At 38.5% G+C, this 16,335-nt stretch overlaps 1 protein-coding gene across 4 annotated transcripts; it reads right to left on the reverse strand.

Moving 5' to 3' along the window:
- Positions 1-949: 949 nt before the first annotated feature.
- tefa (TEF transcription factor, PAR bZIP family member a) lies at positions 950-9,137 on the reverse strand. 4 transcript variants are annotated; one of them, XM_005156136.5, is made up of 5 exons: positions 8,963-9,137; positions 5,072-5,434; positions 4,637-4,845; positions 2,597-2,808; positions 950-2,469 (listed from the first exon to the last, which is right to left on the reverse strand). In XM_005156136.5, the coding sequence occupies exons 1-5, from the start codon at positions 9,036-9,038 to the stop codon at positions 2,448-2,450; spliced, it is 882 nt and encodes a 293-aa protein (XP_005156193.1). In that variant the 5' UTR covers positions 9,039-9,137; the 3' UTR covers positions 950-2,447.
- Between the last annotated feature and the right edge of the window lie 7,198 nt (positions 9,138-16,335).

Below are 16,335 nucleotides of genomic sequence, written 5' to 3' on the forward strand. Positions count from 1 at the left end.
TCTCCTTCCCTGTCACAAGGAGGAAAAATGATATCAAACACATTTAGTGGTCCATTATTAAACTAATACATTATATTAACAATATTAAATGTAATTGTTAAAATAATTTATTGTAACTGATCTTATATTCACACACGTGATATTAACTAATGATAAATCCCATGCTATTTGTCAATAAATGCAGTTACTTAATTAAAAGAGACCAGATTAAACTAAGAGTCCCACTTTATATTAGGTGGCCCTAACTAATACATAATTACACTGAAATTAACCATTTGCTTGAATGTACTTATTGTGTAAATGCATGTTTTTACATTGTACTTATGATTAAATACCAGCATGTATTTACTTAAGAAAATATTTTCTGTAACTACATTTATATTTACACGGTTGACCATTCCTTAAACCTTAACCCACTCTTAAACACCCATATCACCAAACCTCTTCCTATCTCTACCCATAACCCTCCTCAAGAGCACCAGAAATGTTCTGCAATACATAATGAACAAGGTAAGTATATTGCAGGTATTTTTTGATGCAAGTAAATAGTAGATAAGGTCACCTAATAAAAAGTGGAACCTAGATTTTTAATATTTTATTTATATTACTTTGTAAAAAAGTTTTACATTTCATTTCTAAAAAAGTGTAAGTTTCAGTTTGCCAGAATACCATTTAAACAATGTAACTTACTCTGACTGAAATGTAATGGATGCTGATGAAAGACTTGTATAGACTGAATGATAGCACTATGTCAGACTAGAGTTTGTTTGGGTGGACTGCTGTGTATCTGAGAGTGTCGCACTGCCTTTTATTAAGCCCCTCCTCCTTCCCTTATGCAACTTTTTTTTTTTGGCATCCGTCTGCGTTACACAACGCTGCTCCCCCATCTGAAATTAGAGATTCAGTCTCAATTCTTGCAATTTATACAGAATGTTTAAAAGCCCATGAGTAAAACAAATCAGAGTTTTTAATAATATGTACAACATGAAACAGCCAAGGCATTCAACATTTACAAGTCGAAAACATCTCAAACACAATCCAAAAAGAAAAAAACTTTCAAAACGGACAATTAGAAAAAGACTTTTTGTACAGGAACAAATTACATATTCAACCAAGATTCATGGAGTTAGTCGCTGTTCCTCTCAAATCAGCCTGCATTTGTTTGCTTTCTCGTCTTACACTTAGGAAGCTTGAAGAGAAACGTCAAACTGAAGGTGCGCTTATAAAGAGATTCTAGTACAGACCGCAAATATGCACATCGTAAAACCTGATTTAAGTGAAGTCATTGTGTACTAGCAACAAAACCTAAGCTTCAGAGTTTCAATCAATTAGCTTTGGTCAAGCTCACATTACAGCAACTGCCATTCTGAAAAAAAAAACAAATGAAAAAAGGACAAACAGGCCTCACAATGAGTACTGAAACATTAGACTGCTAGCCTACTTCACAACAATACACAACATATAGTGAATCTTAAGAACTGACCCTTTATCTTCTTTCCCTGATGATAAAAAAGGACAGAGACTAAATATGTGCCTACAATAAAAAAAAAAAGCAGGAAGGTGGCAAGCAGAGGTTTGAATTCAGTTTCTGATATGTAACACACTAGTGCTTTTATAAACAGTCACGCTGCTCAAGACACTTATGGATCACTGCAAAACCACTTTTGTTAAACATTTGATGGTTATCTGAAAAGATATCACATGATGCATACGAAAACGAAAACCTTTATATAAGCACTTCATTTGATTTGCCCTAAATACAGATACAAGACCAGGTCACGTGTACAGCGTGTTATTTCTGTACATAAACTGACCTCCATGAGTCCCAGAAAAGGGCAAACTGCCATCCTGAAGAGAACAAAGTATGATTTTAAAAGATCTACAGGCTTGCTTTGACAGACTGCATCTAAAGTTTTTTGCTCACGTCAAGTTAAAGACAGACAAAACCATTGTTTTTGTTACACATGATATATATATATTTACATTTCCTGCTAACAGTTTTGTTGTTTCGGTTAATCTGTAATTCTTAAAATGCAATACAAACTCCTCATATTTCAACAATCGCCTCTTCTACAGTTCACACTCATACATGTGGAAGTACACTGAAAACAAATGAAGTCATTATTTATAAATGCAGACTGTTGACTTCCAGTGCACATTATTCCCTAAAACTACTTTGATATTGTAAAACTTGTAAACAAGAGCAGATGGGGAAGACCTTTGTTTCTACATTGGTGTAAAGCACTTCAAAGCTCAGATGAATATATTGGGTATGCCGTTGCATTATACGGAAAGAAAAAGAGCTGTTGACCAGGTTACTAAGCACATGAACGTCACTTAGCTCTACAGTCTGAATCGTTCACCTGCTTCTATCTTGTCTCCTCCTCTTTGTTCCAAACTATTATTCATTTATTGCCTTTCAACAATGCAAATGAATCAATAACTGCTCAGACGTCTTCTTCAGGTCCACTTGAAAAAGAAGAGAAAGCAAAAGTTGTTAATCACATACTCTAGTAGCAGTCTATTGCCTCGTTTATTACAGGCAGTGGGGTTTTTTTTTATATGCAAATGCTCCGTGTTTGCGATTGTCCCTTACAGCGCTCCGTATTTGGCTTCATATCGTGCCACTGTGTTCTTGCAGCGCCCAAAGTCCTTGCGCAACTCTGCCACTTCCTGTCTGAGCGCTGAGTTTTCTCTCTCCAGAAATGCCGCTCGAACTGTGATCTGATTCTCTTTCAGGCGCCTGGCATCCCGTGATCGTTTGGCTGCAACATTGTTCTTCTTCCTCCGCTGCCAGTATTTATCATCCTGAAATAGTGCGTGAACATTAAAAGGAATATTTGAAAAGCTTTCTTTGTTTTTGAAATGGCACGGTGTTGTTATAAATGATGCTTGCATGGTTTTATGTCTTTTGAAGTGATCAATATGAAACTGGAATTTAACATCTCGTGACTTTACGTTTAGGGTGTAGCCGTGTAATTAGGTTTGGGCCTGAGGCCCAAAAACTGGTTTGGCTTTATTCAATCGTCATAGTCAAGTATTTAGCACACTAGTATTTAGAGCAGTGCAATATTTGTATCATCCAGACACCATTTATTTGTACATATAACTTTTAGCATTGTTTACTTTTCAGTTTTAAGGGGAAAAAAAAAAATGTTAACGTCAAATAAAAAATGTTAAATTAAAAAACACTTTTGCACAAATTTATTTCATTTTGAACAAAACTAATAAAAAACATTTGTTCTGGGTTTTCAATTCTTTTTGGTTAACTAAAATAACCCTTATTACATCTTATTTTATATCAGGTAGTAGCTACTAAATTACTGAGAACTGAAATTAACAAGACCAAGTTTTGGTTTAATTTAATGTCCCTAAAAAACAAACTATTTTTATTTCACAGAAATAAAAGGTAGGGATGCACCGATTTCACTATTAACTGCAATTTAATTGATCTCGGTTAATTAATCGCAAAGGCTTCTCAACATCATGATTCTGCATGAAACAAAACTGCTGCAACTAAAAGTTAAGTTCCAAGCTTGTACATCTAGGCTAATACGCACGTGCACTGAATTTACTATGGCTGAGGCTGTTAACTAAGGGCAGTTCACATGTCTTTTGCTCGCACAAGTTGGTTATTTCTTTCCTTGTGCGCATATTGGGAGTGATGTGCACCGGGTGCTCTCAGGCTTTCCAGGTGCAACTAGTTGAAAGATTTTTTTTCATGTTTGAAAAAAAAAAAATTTCATTGTTTTTGGAAGAAAATGATTCTGTTCATCAAGACGTCATTTATTAAATGTATTTTTTTTATATTTATTAAAATTTTAAATAACTGCTTTCTTATTGTATGTAGTAATTGTAATAAAATTTTAAATAACTGCTTTCTTATTGTATGTAGTAATCGTAATAAAATTTTGTACTCCAGTTATTATTGGTTTATTACTATTAACATTAATTAAAATAAGTCATTCATTCATTTTCTTTTCTGCTTAGTCCCTTTGTTAATCAAGGGTTTCCACAGCAGAACGAACCGGCAACTTATCCAGCATGTTTTACGCAGCGAATGCCCTTCCAGCTGCAACCATAACTGGGAAACACCCATACTCAATTCACCTATAGAGTATGTATTTGGACATCCAAAGCAGTGACCTTCTTGCGCCGCCTAATAATAATAATAAATAAATAATAATTATTAATATAAGAGTGATTTTTTAAGGATCATAACTGGAGTAATAAAGCTGAAAATTCCTCCTTAAAATCACTGGAATAAAGGATTAAATTAAATTATCAACTACCGTTGAACACTTATTTTATATTGCAATATCAGTTCACAATTTTTCAATTTGTACTGTATTTTTGATTAAATAAATGCAGCCTTGGTGAGCAGGAGAAACTTAAGTTTAAAAAGTTTAAGACATTTGAAAATCCTACTGACCCCAAACGTTTCACCGGTGGTGTATAAATAGGAACGTAAGAAGGGAAAACTAATTTCAAAAATACTATAAAATTACTAAAACTTTAAAATTCAGAAAGAAGTTTTGCTATGGTCTCATTTTTCATGAAAAAAATAAATCTCTACTTAGTTTATAAAAGTTCCTCATAGTTTAAACCCTGATTTTAAAGGGGACCGTGTATTTACCTTCTGATCCTCAGGCACAAACACTTTCTTTGCCTTCTTGATCATAGGCTGCGGCTTCAGCTCCTCCTCGGAGAAGCGATGTTTGCGGGGATCGAACAGTTCGCCCCCAGGAATGCTGGAGAGCACGAGGTCTGTGGGATCTGGCTCGAAGTTCACGTCTACCTCGATTTCATCTGGATTAATGGGATCTGGTGTCATCCGGTTCTCTTCTGTGGAGAAAAGTGAATTAAGAAATGCCAACAATGAAATTGCGTTCAAATCCAGTACAGTTTTATTACTTCCAGACACATCTTGCCATTTGATTAGGTATCTCTAAATGTCACCATCTCTACTCTTAAGTCTTACTCTCAGATCTTCACGATAAGCAGATTAACCATGTAATGGATTCATACTCGGGTTGTGACAGACAGCACACAGTGTTCTGTTCTTACAGACCTGATTTGTTGTCTGCTGAGCTCGAGCTGGATGTGGTGATTGTAACCACTTCCTCTTCACACGGATCCAGTGCCATGACAGGCAACAGAGTGACTGCTGGGGCTGTTTTAACTGCAGAGGCTGTGGATGGTTCCTCGGCCGTCAGCTGTATGTTTTCCTTCTCACTGCTCTTTTGCTCATTCTCTGCAGCAGCAATGCCGTTCTCCATCAGAAACTCCTCCAGATCCATGTACTCCAGGTGGAAGGTGTCTCCATCATAGGGGATGGTCTTTTCCCAGATGGCTGGCGTTAAGGCGGCTGAAGGTCCCATTTCACTGACCCCTCCAGACTCCACACTCTCAAACAGCTTCTCTTTATCATTTTCTGAAATATAAAATAAACACTAAATCATAATAATATGTACAGTATTTGACATCAAACAGACTGCTGCAAACCAAACACATACAGTGTTTGCATTCTAAACACCACATTTAAAGGCATAGTTCACCCTAAAAAACTATCATCGTTTACTCACCATGTCCTTGTTCCAAACCTGTTTGGTTTCTTTGTTCTGTTGTACACAGAAGGCGATATTTTGAAGTATGTTTGGGGAAAAAACACCCTTGACCTCCATAGCATTTTATTTATTCTTACTAAAGATGTCAATGGCTGCTTTTTAGAAATTCTTCAGAATATCTTGTTTTGTGTTTTCAACAGAAGAAAGCAATTCATTAAAGTTTAGGTAGAATAACGAAATGAGAAAATGGTGAGAAGTTTCATTTTGGGTGAAAGCTTTGCTTTAACCCTTGCTCAGTTATATTTGTAACTGTATTTAAAAGGGGTGCTACAACTGCTTTTCTTAACCCTATGTGAATCATGTGCGATATCAAAATTCACTTACATTATGATTCCATAATCTTATTCATTATACCACAGGTGACTAATCCTCAGAGATAACCTAACTGAAAACAGTTGTATTAACAACACTTTAACTCCAATAGCAAATGTGTTGTTTAAGCATTAAATGACATCACTTGCACTCCTAATATTCTATTATCCTGTGTTATACTGAATATTTTCTTTTCATGACTGGACTCTTTCCATGTTTTTGAATTAGAGAAGTCAATGGGCTCAACAGATGCTTTATAATTTTCATCCGTACGCCTAAATTTCTAAATTTTAAATTATCTTTATGATCAGTCACGTGCCTCTATTGTCACGTATGTTTCACATCAAATGCAGCATGGTGAATGGAAAAAGGCCCTATGAATTAAGGAACATGGTAAGGTACTGTACTTTTTTTAATCATAATATTTATTCATATTTTCCAGTACCAGTATACCACACAACTCTAGTGTGAAACATTAAGCAAATAAATAAATAAATAATGAAGTAGGATTAAATTTATCCAGGGTTAACTCCGGTTCGAGTGAACATTTAAGTCTGAAATTTAGATCTACAAGAAGGCAATACAACTCACGTTTTACAGTAACACATATGTAGGTAGCACCCTCACCGCACAGCAAGAAGGTCGCTGGTTCAAGCCCCAGCTGGGTCAGTTGGCATTTCTGTGTGGAGTTTGCATGTTCTGCCCGTGTTCGCGTGGGTTTCCTCCGGGTGCTCCGGTTTCCCCCACAAGTCCAAAGGCATGCGGTACAGATGAATTGAATAAGCTAAATTGGCCGTAGTGTATGTGTGTGCAAGAGTGTGTGAGTGTTTCCCAGTATTGGGTTGCAGCTGGAAAGGTATCTGCTGCTTAAAATATGTGCTGGATATGTTGGCGGTTTATTCCACTGTGGAAACCCCTGATTATTAAAGTGACTACGCCAAAAATAAAATAAATGATTGTACTTAATAGATATTGGTGTATACCTGAAAAAAACAGATTTCATCAGGTGACTGAATAGATCTACAAGGTTGGCAGAACCGATAAGTCCAAAGAACCATATAAAAAGGTAAAATACTGCGGTGTTTCTTTTTTACTTCAAATGACCCTCTTAGATATGCTGTAGATAAGATGGAGCAAACAAAAACAAGTATCATCTTTATATCCCACTAAGCTAACTCATTGAAAAGATCGCGGGCTTAAAGAATTCATTCAGAGGCGGGCATCTCTAGTTCCATACAGTTTCCAGCTCAGCAACCGTGACATATTGAGTGCAGCGAACCAAGTTATAAATAACGCAAATAAACATGTTCTGTATTTACATAACGTCTCTCGGTATATTACCATACAGGTCACCATTCAGCATTACAGAGAGCAGCGCCTGCAAACTGCGCAGCCTCGAGCGCCTGACCGACTGACTGATGCTGCACTTACCGTCGTCGCCTTCCAGAAGATTCGGTGGAGGGGTTTCCATTATTTTCTTTAAAACTACTGGAAATGCAGCCGAAGTTTCAGCGCCAGCGTCCATCGTGATGGAAATAGGCTTCATGTCCGTTCCCCCGACGCTTTTTTGTGCAGCGCGTAACTTTAAAACCGACTTCAAATCCTTACGTTGATTTAACCAGAAAAGAGACTTTATGTCTTCAATACGTTGTGTACACGAAACACGCACTATACTTGCAATAAACTCGACGCGTCACACCTTTTCATTCACATTACCTACTTGCCCGTGTTTGACCTGATTCGACTTCCAGCGCAGTGTTTTAATATTCACATTAGCCACGCCTCTTGTTGGAGAAAAAATACACTGTTTTCGAGCATCCTGATTGGTCGGTTTCGTTTTCATCTTATGAATAATTAAACAGAAGAGGCTCGTCCGTGTGTGCGTAGCAAAGACTTTACAAAGTCTCCTCTTTGGTCTGTCCAAACCAACTTAACGCATTTTTCCTGTAGCGTATACTAAAATTGAGTCACAAGATATGAAAAAAATAAAAACTTTAAAATTACAGGCCTTTTACGTCTGTAGTTTACAACAAAACATGCTTGGTCACTGCTCATGCCTTGCGGGAGAACCGCTTGTTTCAGCCTGTAGTTAATGGGCTTTGGCACATGGCCCTGCACGTGCACTCACAACACGTTCACTGTGCACACAGCCAATCACGAAGCAGCAAAGATAATGCAAAAATGTTGTATATATTTCACGTGTAAAGTGAGGTTGTAAACACCTTGCCCTTAAGGTTATACTTGAGCTTATTATGCACATAACATAGTTTCCACACGACACATTACAAATCAATATCTAGCAAGCCACTGATATATTTATTACTTGGACATTATTATTTTTTCGGATATAGCATAGCTTTTAAAATATTTAAATTTTAGCCCCAATTTGCAAGTTTGTTCCAATGCAACGGCAAACTTAAATAGTAATTATATGCATACTATTTAAATGAGAAGATTGCCCATTGCAGGATGCTTTTTATGTTTCACAAAATACTAATGCAGGCCCATCTAAATTCCACTTAAGTCCGCTCACACACTAGTTATGTCGTAATTATATTAGAACATTAATTTATTACTTATTGAGTAATGTCCACTACGCGATAAATTGAATCAGAATAGTAATAAACACTTTATAGTTGTATTGCATACTTATTGCACCATTGCCATAACATTAATTACACGCCCCCGACCCAAAATAGTAATAAAATCTATATATATATGATAACGTTATGCACATTTATGATTTATGAAGAGGAAGGAAAACACATTTGTCTTTAATACTGCATTCTGTGCTACTAATCTGTATATCTTCGTCCTACGTTGGGGTTTTGATCACACGTACTGCTTGGTCTGTTTGACGCATGGCGTAGCATCATAAACACAGTCCTGCAGAATACCAGTTGCGTCCAGTACAGACTGCTTTATAAACACAGTGGAAATACGGATATATTTGGGAGACTCCACTTTACCTGTATTTCCACTGTACGCATAAAGTATTTTAGCCAACACTGAAACATTCTTACCGTTATCATCTATCGACGGGAGAGAGAAAGGGTACTCAAGCAGAGCTTTGAATATTTCCGGAATTTCTGAAGACATCTCAGAACGGTTTCAGTTGATCAACACCTGGAAAAAAGCAGTGTGCTGGAGACGGTTAATCAGAATCAAACTGTCTCTCACATGAAGAGTAAATTGACTGTCAAGTGAGAATTGTGAAAGTTTTTATCTTGGTCACGAGGTCTGCCCTATCTACGAAGTTACTTAACTAGTCCCGCCTCAAATCGCTTCATTTCCATAGGGGTTGGTCATTTTGACCAATGAGCGTCGTTTAATTGTGCCTACTGCTTAATATTTAGCAATACGTGGTCGTTTATTGGTCATTCCAGCTGCATGTCCTCACTCTGACAGCCAATAGGAACGAAGACAAGTTATCTAAGGCTAAAAAATCTGCGCAGCGTGTGTCAGTTACGAAAGTCAGGGCAGAAAGTCAGGGCGATTTAAACGGTGATAAAATCTCAGTTTCATTCCACGGAGACAGAAATGTGGAAATGCGAATTGGCAATATGATAAATTATACCACTTCTGAGCGGAAAAATAAACGAACGACAACGGATTTGACGTAAACAGAATAAAACGCACCTGTGAGCAATAAGCCATGGACCTTATTGACTAAGCATTGAGATAGTTACTACCAAAAGTAACTTCATAGATTTTTTTATAATAAGGCTACTTTCTTCAGTTTTGAATTGATTACTGACTGAATGCATCACTACCCTGTAGATTATTTAATGTACAATTAATAACCAGCTGCACAAAAACTTGTATTGTTTGTCCATCGGATCTGATCAAAATGTTCTATTGTCACACTGCATTTTGCATTGTTTTGTAGTCTACTTGCTGGTAGATGACAAGATATTCTGAAGAAAGTTAGAAGTCAGTCAACTACAGGGTCAGGATTTTGTTGATAATCTTAGGAGGAACAGCCAGTGCATATACATATATCAGATGTCATGCAGGGATGGGCAAACGGTGTCCTGGAGAGGCCTGTGCCAACAAAGTTTTGCTCCAACCATAATCAAACATAGCTGTCTGTAACCTGTTTACTTTTTGGACACAGATTAAAATGTTCAGGTGCATTTGATTAGTGTTAGAGCAAAACTTTGTAAGACACTCACCCTCCACTGACCAAGCTTGCAAATCCCTTATACCAACACCCATCTACGGCAATAGTATTCCATAGTGCAGGGGATCCCAAACTTTTCAGTCCGAGACTCACAACCCCCACATTCCTGAGGTGGTTAAATATACAAGTGTTGGACACACAACAATAAGCTTATATAAACAAGAGCACAAAACACAAAAAACAGTCTAACAATAGGCTATAATTTATATAGTCATTTAATAAATTAATTTCAAGAGTTCACATTTAGCTGATGATTGAATACGAAGCGAGTTTGACATGCTTTCCCAGGAAAGAGCCCGGGGCTCCCTCCTGTTTGCAGGGGAGTTTGAGCTCAGATAGGTATCGAGAACTCCCCCTTTGTTTACGAGCATATGGCAGATGATAATTGCTACATAGAGTTAAGCTGCGGAAGTAAAATTTTACTTCCTGCTTTGCTACTGTTCGGACGTCTTTGCCCACTGCTCCGCTCTTCGCACTCTTGCTTTTATATCTTATACCCTAATTTTAACTTGAGCCTATCAGCACAGTGCTCAAACAACACGGCTTGAAGATCAGCATCGATTCTACAAACTTTCTGGAATATAGCTTTACTAACAAGAAAGGAATTACCGTCTAAACAATCCTCCCGCTACCAGCTATCAGCTGCTTACATTCCGGAGACGGGAAGACACGGCTGTGAAAATGCCTCTGGATCGGATTAATTCAGATTCCCACTGCTGTACAAACTGCCACAAACTTCTACAAAAGATTGCAGTTCTTGAAACGAAGTTGCTTGCGATCCGACCAGAGCTTCAGCTTCATTGTGGATCCTCTCAGCACACAGCCGGTGAGTCCCATAAATCTGTTCCTGCTACTGTTTTGAGCACAGAAAAACAGAAAAGAACTGTTGAAAATGAGCATTGGCATAAACAAGGTGCGAGACCAAAGGGTACTCGAGGGGTCAGATCATACGCTGCCGCATTAGCGTCTTCTACCCCAAATACAGCTCGGACTCAAATACAGCTTCAGAACAGATATGAAGTTTTGAGTAATATGGGTGAAGAATCCCCAAATGTAGTCAGACAGAGATTGCATGATTCAGCAACTAATTCTGCATGGAACAGAGGCTCAAGGCCGACTAGACAGCGGCATTCTGCTCCGATCACACCTGAGATAAGAACACTAGTCGTAGGAGATTCAATAATCAAGAATTTCAGGAGCAGATCTACAATGACATACTGCTTTCCTCATGCAACAGTTTCTGATGTAAACAAAGAGCTTGAGGAAATTCAGAAAAAGCACAAGACGGCAAAACGGATTATCATCCATGTGGGGAAGAATGATATTCGGAAAGAACAGTCAGAACTGCTCAAGAAAGATTTCTGTGAGCTCTTGGAAACAGCTGAAAGATTGAAGGTTCAGGCGTTCATAAGTGGACCACTCCCTGCAAGAGGGACAAATATGTTTTCACGGCTTCTTGGTCTAAATGTATGGCTACAGAAAACATGTAACAAGAAAGGACTGAATTTCATCGACAACTTCAATCTCTTCTGGAACCAAAGACAGCTGTTTACATCAGACGGCCTTCATCCAAACAAGCTTGGTGCAAAGGTGCTAAAGGACAATATTTTTTTCTCCCTCAATCATCCATCAGCTGTGTATGCCACTGAACTGAATTGCAAACACACACCTAGCAAATGTCCAGATGACCACAGGACCTCAAATCAGCTCCTGAGTGGACTTGTGGCTGACGAATCACCCAAGGACAGTGATAATGCCACACAGCCAAAACACCCAATGTTGATAGAGACACTATCAGTTGCCCTCTGCTCAACACATGCAGACTGTGACGCATCAGAACAGCATCAAGTCTCGTCACTCAAAAATGATCCTCAGGAAAACATATTTCTGCAGACAGAATCTCCAGATGCACAGCCTCTGTCACCGGACACGTTCTCATTGTCACAATGTTCACCACTCTTGGGTTTTTCAAAAAAGATGGAGGAACTGGTGTGTGCTGGAACTAAACTTTCACACTCCATTGCCGCAAGCCCCCAGTTACCAACCAAAAAGCGGCCTGCTCCACAACCACCTATGAGCCCACCTGGAAGAGCCCTCCGATCACACCGCCAGGGCCCAAACAACAACGCCCCATCTTCAGCTGGTGAACACAAGAGCTCTCTGTGATGTGTGTCGGGGACCTGCTTAGATAACAGTGTCTTTATCAAATGTTTTCAGAACAAGCAGGAACCCAGTGTGTCTGTAGCTTTCTCTAAGCAGATATGTGTTGTGTTAAGTGACAGAAAACCAATGACTTCATCAGGCCGTTTAGCAAATCATTCAAATCTGGTGTCTATTAAATGTAGATCTGAGACTACTATAGAAAAAACAGCTAAAACTGTTAAGTTAGCGCTTTTAAACATCAGATCACTCAATAATAAGTCACTTTTAGTCAATGATTTTATCAACACAAATTGCCTTGATTTTATGCTTTTAACTGAAACTTGGCTAGATGACAGTTGTAGCGCAGCAGTTCTGAATGAAGCAGCTCCTTTAAACTTTGACTTTTTGAGTGTTTGCAGAGCTAATAGGAGAGGTGGAGGCATCGCTGCCCTGTTTAAAGATGTGTATGAGTGTAAACAAGTGTCATTTGGTGACTATCTGTCTTTTGAATATCTGAGTATAGCACTAAAAGGTGCTCCACGCATCTTACTGATCATTATCTACAGACCTCCAAAATATTCTCCAGCTTTTATTGAGGATTTTACAGAGCTGTTATCAATAGTAACCTCTGAATTTGATTATTTTAGTATTGCTGGGGATTTTAATATTCACATTGATAATCCAGAAATCAATGCTGTAAAAGAACTGATGACTGTTTTTAACACTTTTGATCTGACTCAGCATGTTCAAGGACCCACACACAATCGTGGACACACTCTTGATCTACTTATAACTAAGGGTTTACACATTTCATCGACTGTTGTTAAGGATGTGGCACTATCTGATCATTTCTGTATCTTTTTTGATATATTGATCACTCCAGCTATTAAAGACAGATCTGTCTCTGTCAGAAAGAGATGCATAAATGAGAACACTAGTGAGCAGTTTATGAAGGCCATATCGCTAGCACCAAGTATATCTGCAGATTCTGTTGATTCTCTCCTTGATTTGTTCAATTCTAAAATTGAGAATGTCATAAATGACATCGCTCCTGTTAAAGTCAAGAAGATGACTGGCAGGCAAAAGGGATCTTGGACAAGGTCACCGAGAGTACAAATGATGAAAAGACAGTGCAGAAAAGCTGAGCGTATGTGGAGAAAGACGAAACTAGTAGTCCATTATAACATCTATAAAGACAGTCTTCATGCCTTTAATATGGAACTAAACACTGCTAGACAGACTTTCTTTTCAAGCCTTATAAACAGCAACTTAAATAATGCTCGTACACTCTTTGCAACGATAGAGAGACTCACAAACCCCCCCAGTCAGATTCCAAGTGAGCTCCTCTCTGAAAGCAAATGTAATGAGTTTGCTCATTTCTTTACTGATAAGATCAATAATATCAGAAAGGCAATCAGCTCATCCAATCAGCCAAGTTGTGTCGATATCAAACAAGCTCAACCACAACTTAAGAAATCAGACATTATGTCTGATTTCATGGCAATTAACAGCAAAATCTTAGAAGAGACTGTGCAAGTTATGAAAACATCAACCTGCAGTCTTGACACGCTCCCCACATCATTCTTCAAAACGGTGTTTACCTGTTTAGAAATGGATCTTCTAAAAGTGGTAAATGCTTCACTTCTCTCAGGGGTTTTTCCAAACTGTCTTAAAACTGCAGTTGTTAAACCCCTCTTGAAGAAGAGCAACCTGGATAACACCCTATTGAGCAATTACAGGCCAATCTCAAATCTCCCTTTCATTGGCAAAATCATTGAAAAAGTTGTTTTTAACCAGGTTAACAAGTTCTTAAACTTCAAGGGGTGTTTAGACAATTTTCAATCGGGGTTCAGAGCACATCACAGTACAGAGAGCGCTCTTATAAAGATAATCAATGATATACGCCTAAATACAGATTCAGGTAAAATAACAGTGCTGGTATTGTTGGATCTCAGTGCTGCATTTGACACTGTCGATCACACCATACTTCTGGATAGGCTGGAAAACTGGGTTGGGCTGTCTGGCACGGTCCTCAAATGGTTTAGATCTTACCTAGAAGGTAGAGGTTACCATGTCAGTATAGGTGACCATAGGTCGAGGTGGACACCCATGACGTGTGGAGTCCCACAAGGCTCGATTCTGGCACCTCTCCTGTTCAACCTTTACATGCTCCCTCTGAGCCAAATAATGAGAAAGAACCAAATCTCCTACCACAGCTATGCTGATGACACTCAGATCTACCTAGCCCTACAGCCTAATGACTACAGCCCCATTGACACCCTCTGCCAGTGCATCAATGAAGTGAGCAATTGGATGTGCCAAAACTTTCTTCAGTTAAACAAAGAGAAAACTGAAATTATTGTGTTTGGAAACAAAGATGAGGTTCTCAAGGTAAATGCGTACCTTGGCACTAAAGGTCAAATGACAAAAAATAAGGTCAAGAATCTTGGTGTGACTCTGGAGTCAGATCTGAGTTTCAACAGTCATGTCAAAGCAGTCAGTAAATCAGCATACTATCATCTCAAAAACATAGCAAGAATCAGATGCTTTGTTTCTAGTGAAGATTTAGAGAAACTTGTTCATGCTTTTATCAGCAGCAGGGTGGATTACTGTAATGGACTCCTCACTGGTCTTCCTAAAAAGACAGTCAGACAGTTGCAGCTCATCCAGAACGCTGCAGCCAGAATTCTAACCAGAAGCAGGAAATCAGAGCACATCACACCTGTCCTCAGGTCTTTACACTGGCTGCCAGTTACATTCAGAATAGATTTTAAAGTATTATTACTGGTCTATAAATCACTAAATGGCCTAGGACCTAAATACATCACAGATATGCTCACTGAATACAGACCTAACAGATCACTCAGATCTTTAGGATCATATAAACTAGAAGTTCCAAGAGTTCAGTCAAAGCAGGGTGAATCGGCTTTTAGCCACTACGCCCCTCGCTGCTGGAATCAGCTTCCAGAAATGATCAGATGTGCTCCAACATTAGGCACATTCAAATCAAGACTGAAAACACATCTGTTTAGCTGTGCCTTTACTGAATGAGCACTGTGCTGCGTCCGACAGATTGCACTATCATGTTTTTCTCTTCTTCTTCATTCTTTATATCACATTTTACCTGTTTTTATGTTTTGTTTTTATGCATTTTTATTATTTGTTTTTATTTTTATTTTACTTGTTTCTTTTATTCTTCTTTATGTAAAGCACTTTGAATTGCCATTGTGTATGAAATGTGCTATATAAATAAACTTGCCTTGCCTTGCGGTCACACTGGGCTTTTCCTTCCATAGACTTCCATTCACACGCATGCGAATGCGTCAGACCTGAAACGCAGATCATGCGTCAAATTTCGCAGGTTGCTGCGGTGCAAAGACCAAGCTTGATGAACTCTGACCTGCGAAATCGCATCACTTGACTGTGTGAGACCAGTCGAGGATCAAAAAACGACCTCTCGGGCCAGAAATTTAAAACATGAAGCATTCGCTTGTTTTTTTTTAAAGTCTAATAAGCTTGTTAAATCCCGCCTCTTTTCGCAGCGGCGCACAACATATTTCGCACACACAAACTCTAGTGTGCCTGCAGCTATATACTGCTGGTAAGGAGCTTGATAATAGTTCTAATTTAGATTGATCAATTCACTTATGACATGTTTTTTGGACTGTGGGAGGAAACTGAAGAACCCAGGGAAAACCCACACAAGCACAGAAAGAACATTTAAACTCCACACAGAAATGACAGCTGGCCAGTGTTAACCACTGGGCCACCATGCCAAAGGCTAAAAGAACTATAGTACGAAACTCTGGCTATTTATAGTGAGTTAGGAATCACCTGATTGGTGAATCATGCATTAGTTAATGCGGAACCAGCTGTGTTCAATCATAATCACATGCTCCTCTCGAAATTGGTTTATAAATAATCTTCACTTAATAACTTCACCTAACGAGAGTGGTGAGCAAAAGGTTATCAGCACAATTCCTGGTTTATTTTTGGAGACCTTCACTCAGAGATTATCCCCAATGTTAAGTTGTGGCCTGTATTTTTTTTTTATGCATTTGATTGCCATGA

Source organism: Danio rerio, chromosome 12 (genome assembly GCF_049306965.1).
Source record: "Danio rerio strain Tuebingen ecotype United States chromosome 12, GRCz12tu, whole genome shotgun sequence".
In the NCBI taxonomy this organism is placed as follows: Eukaryota; Metazoa; Chordata; class Actinopteri; order Cypriniformes; family Danionidae; genus Danio; species Danio rerio.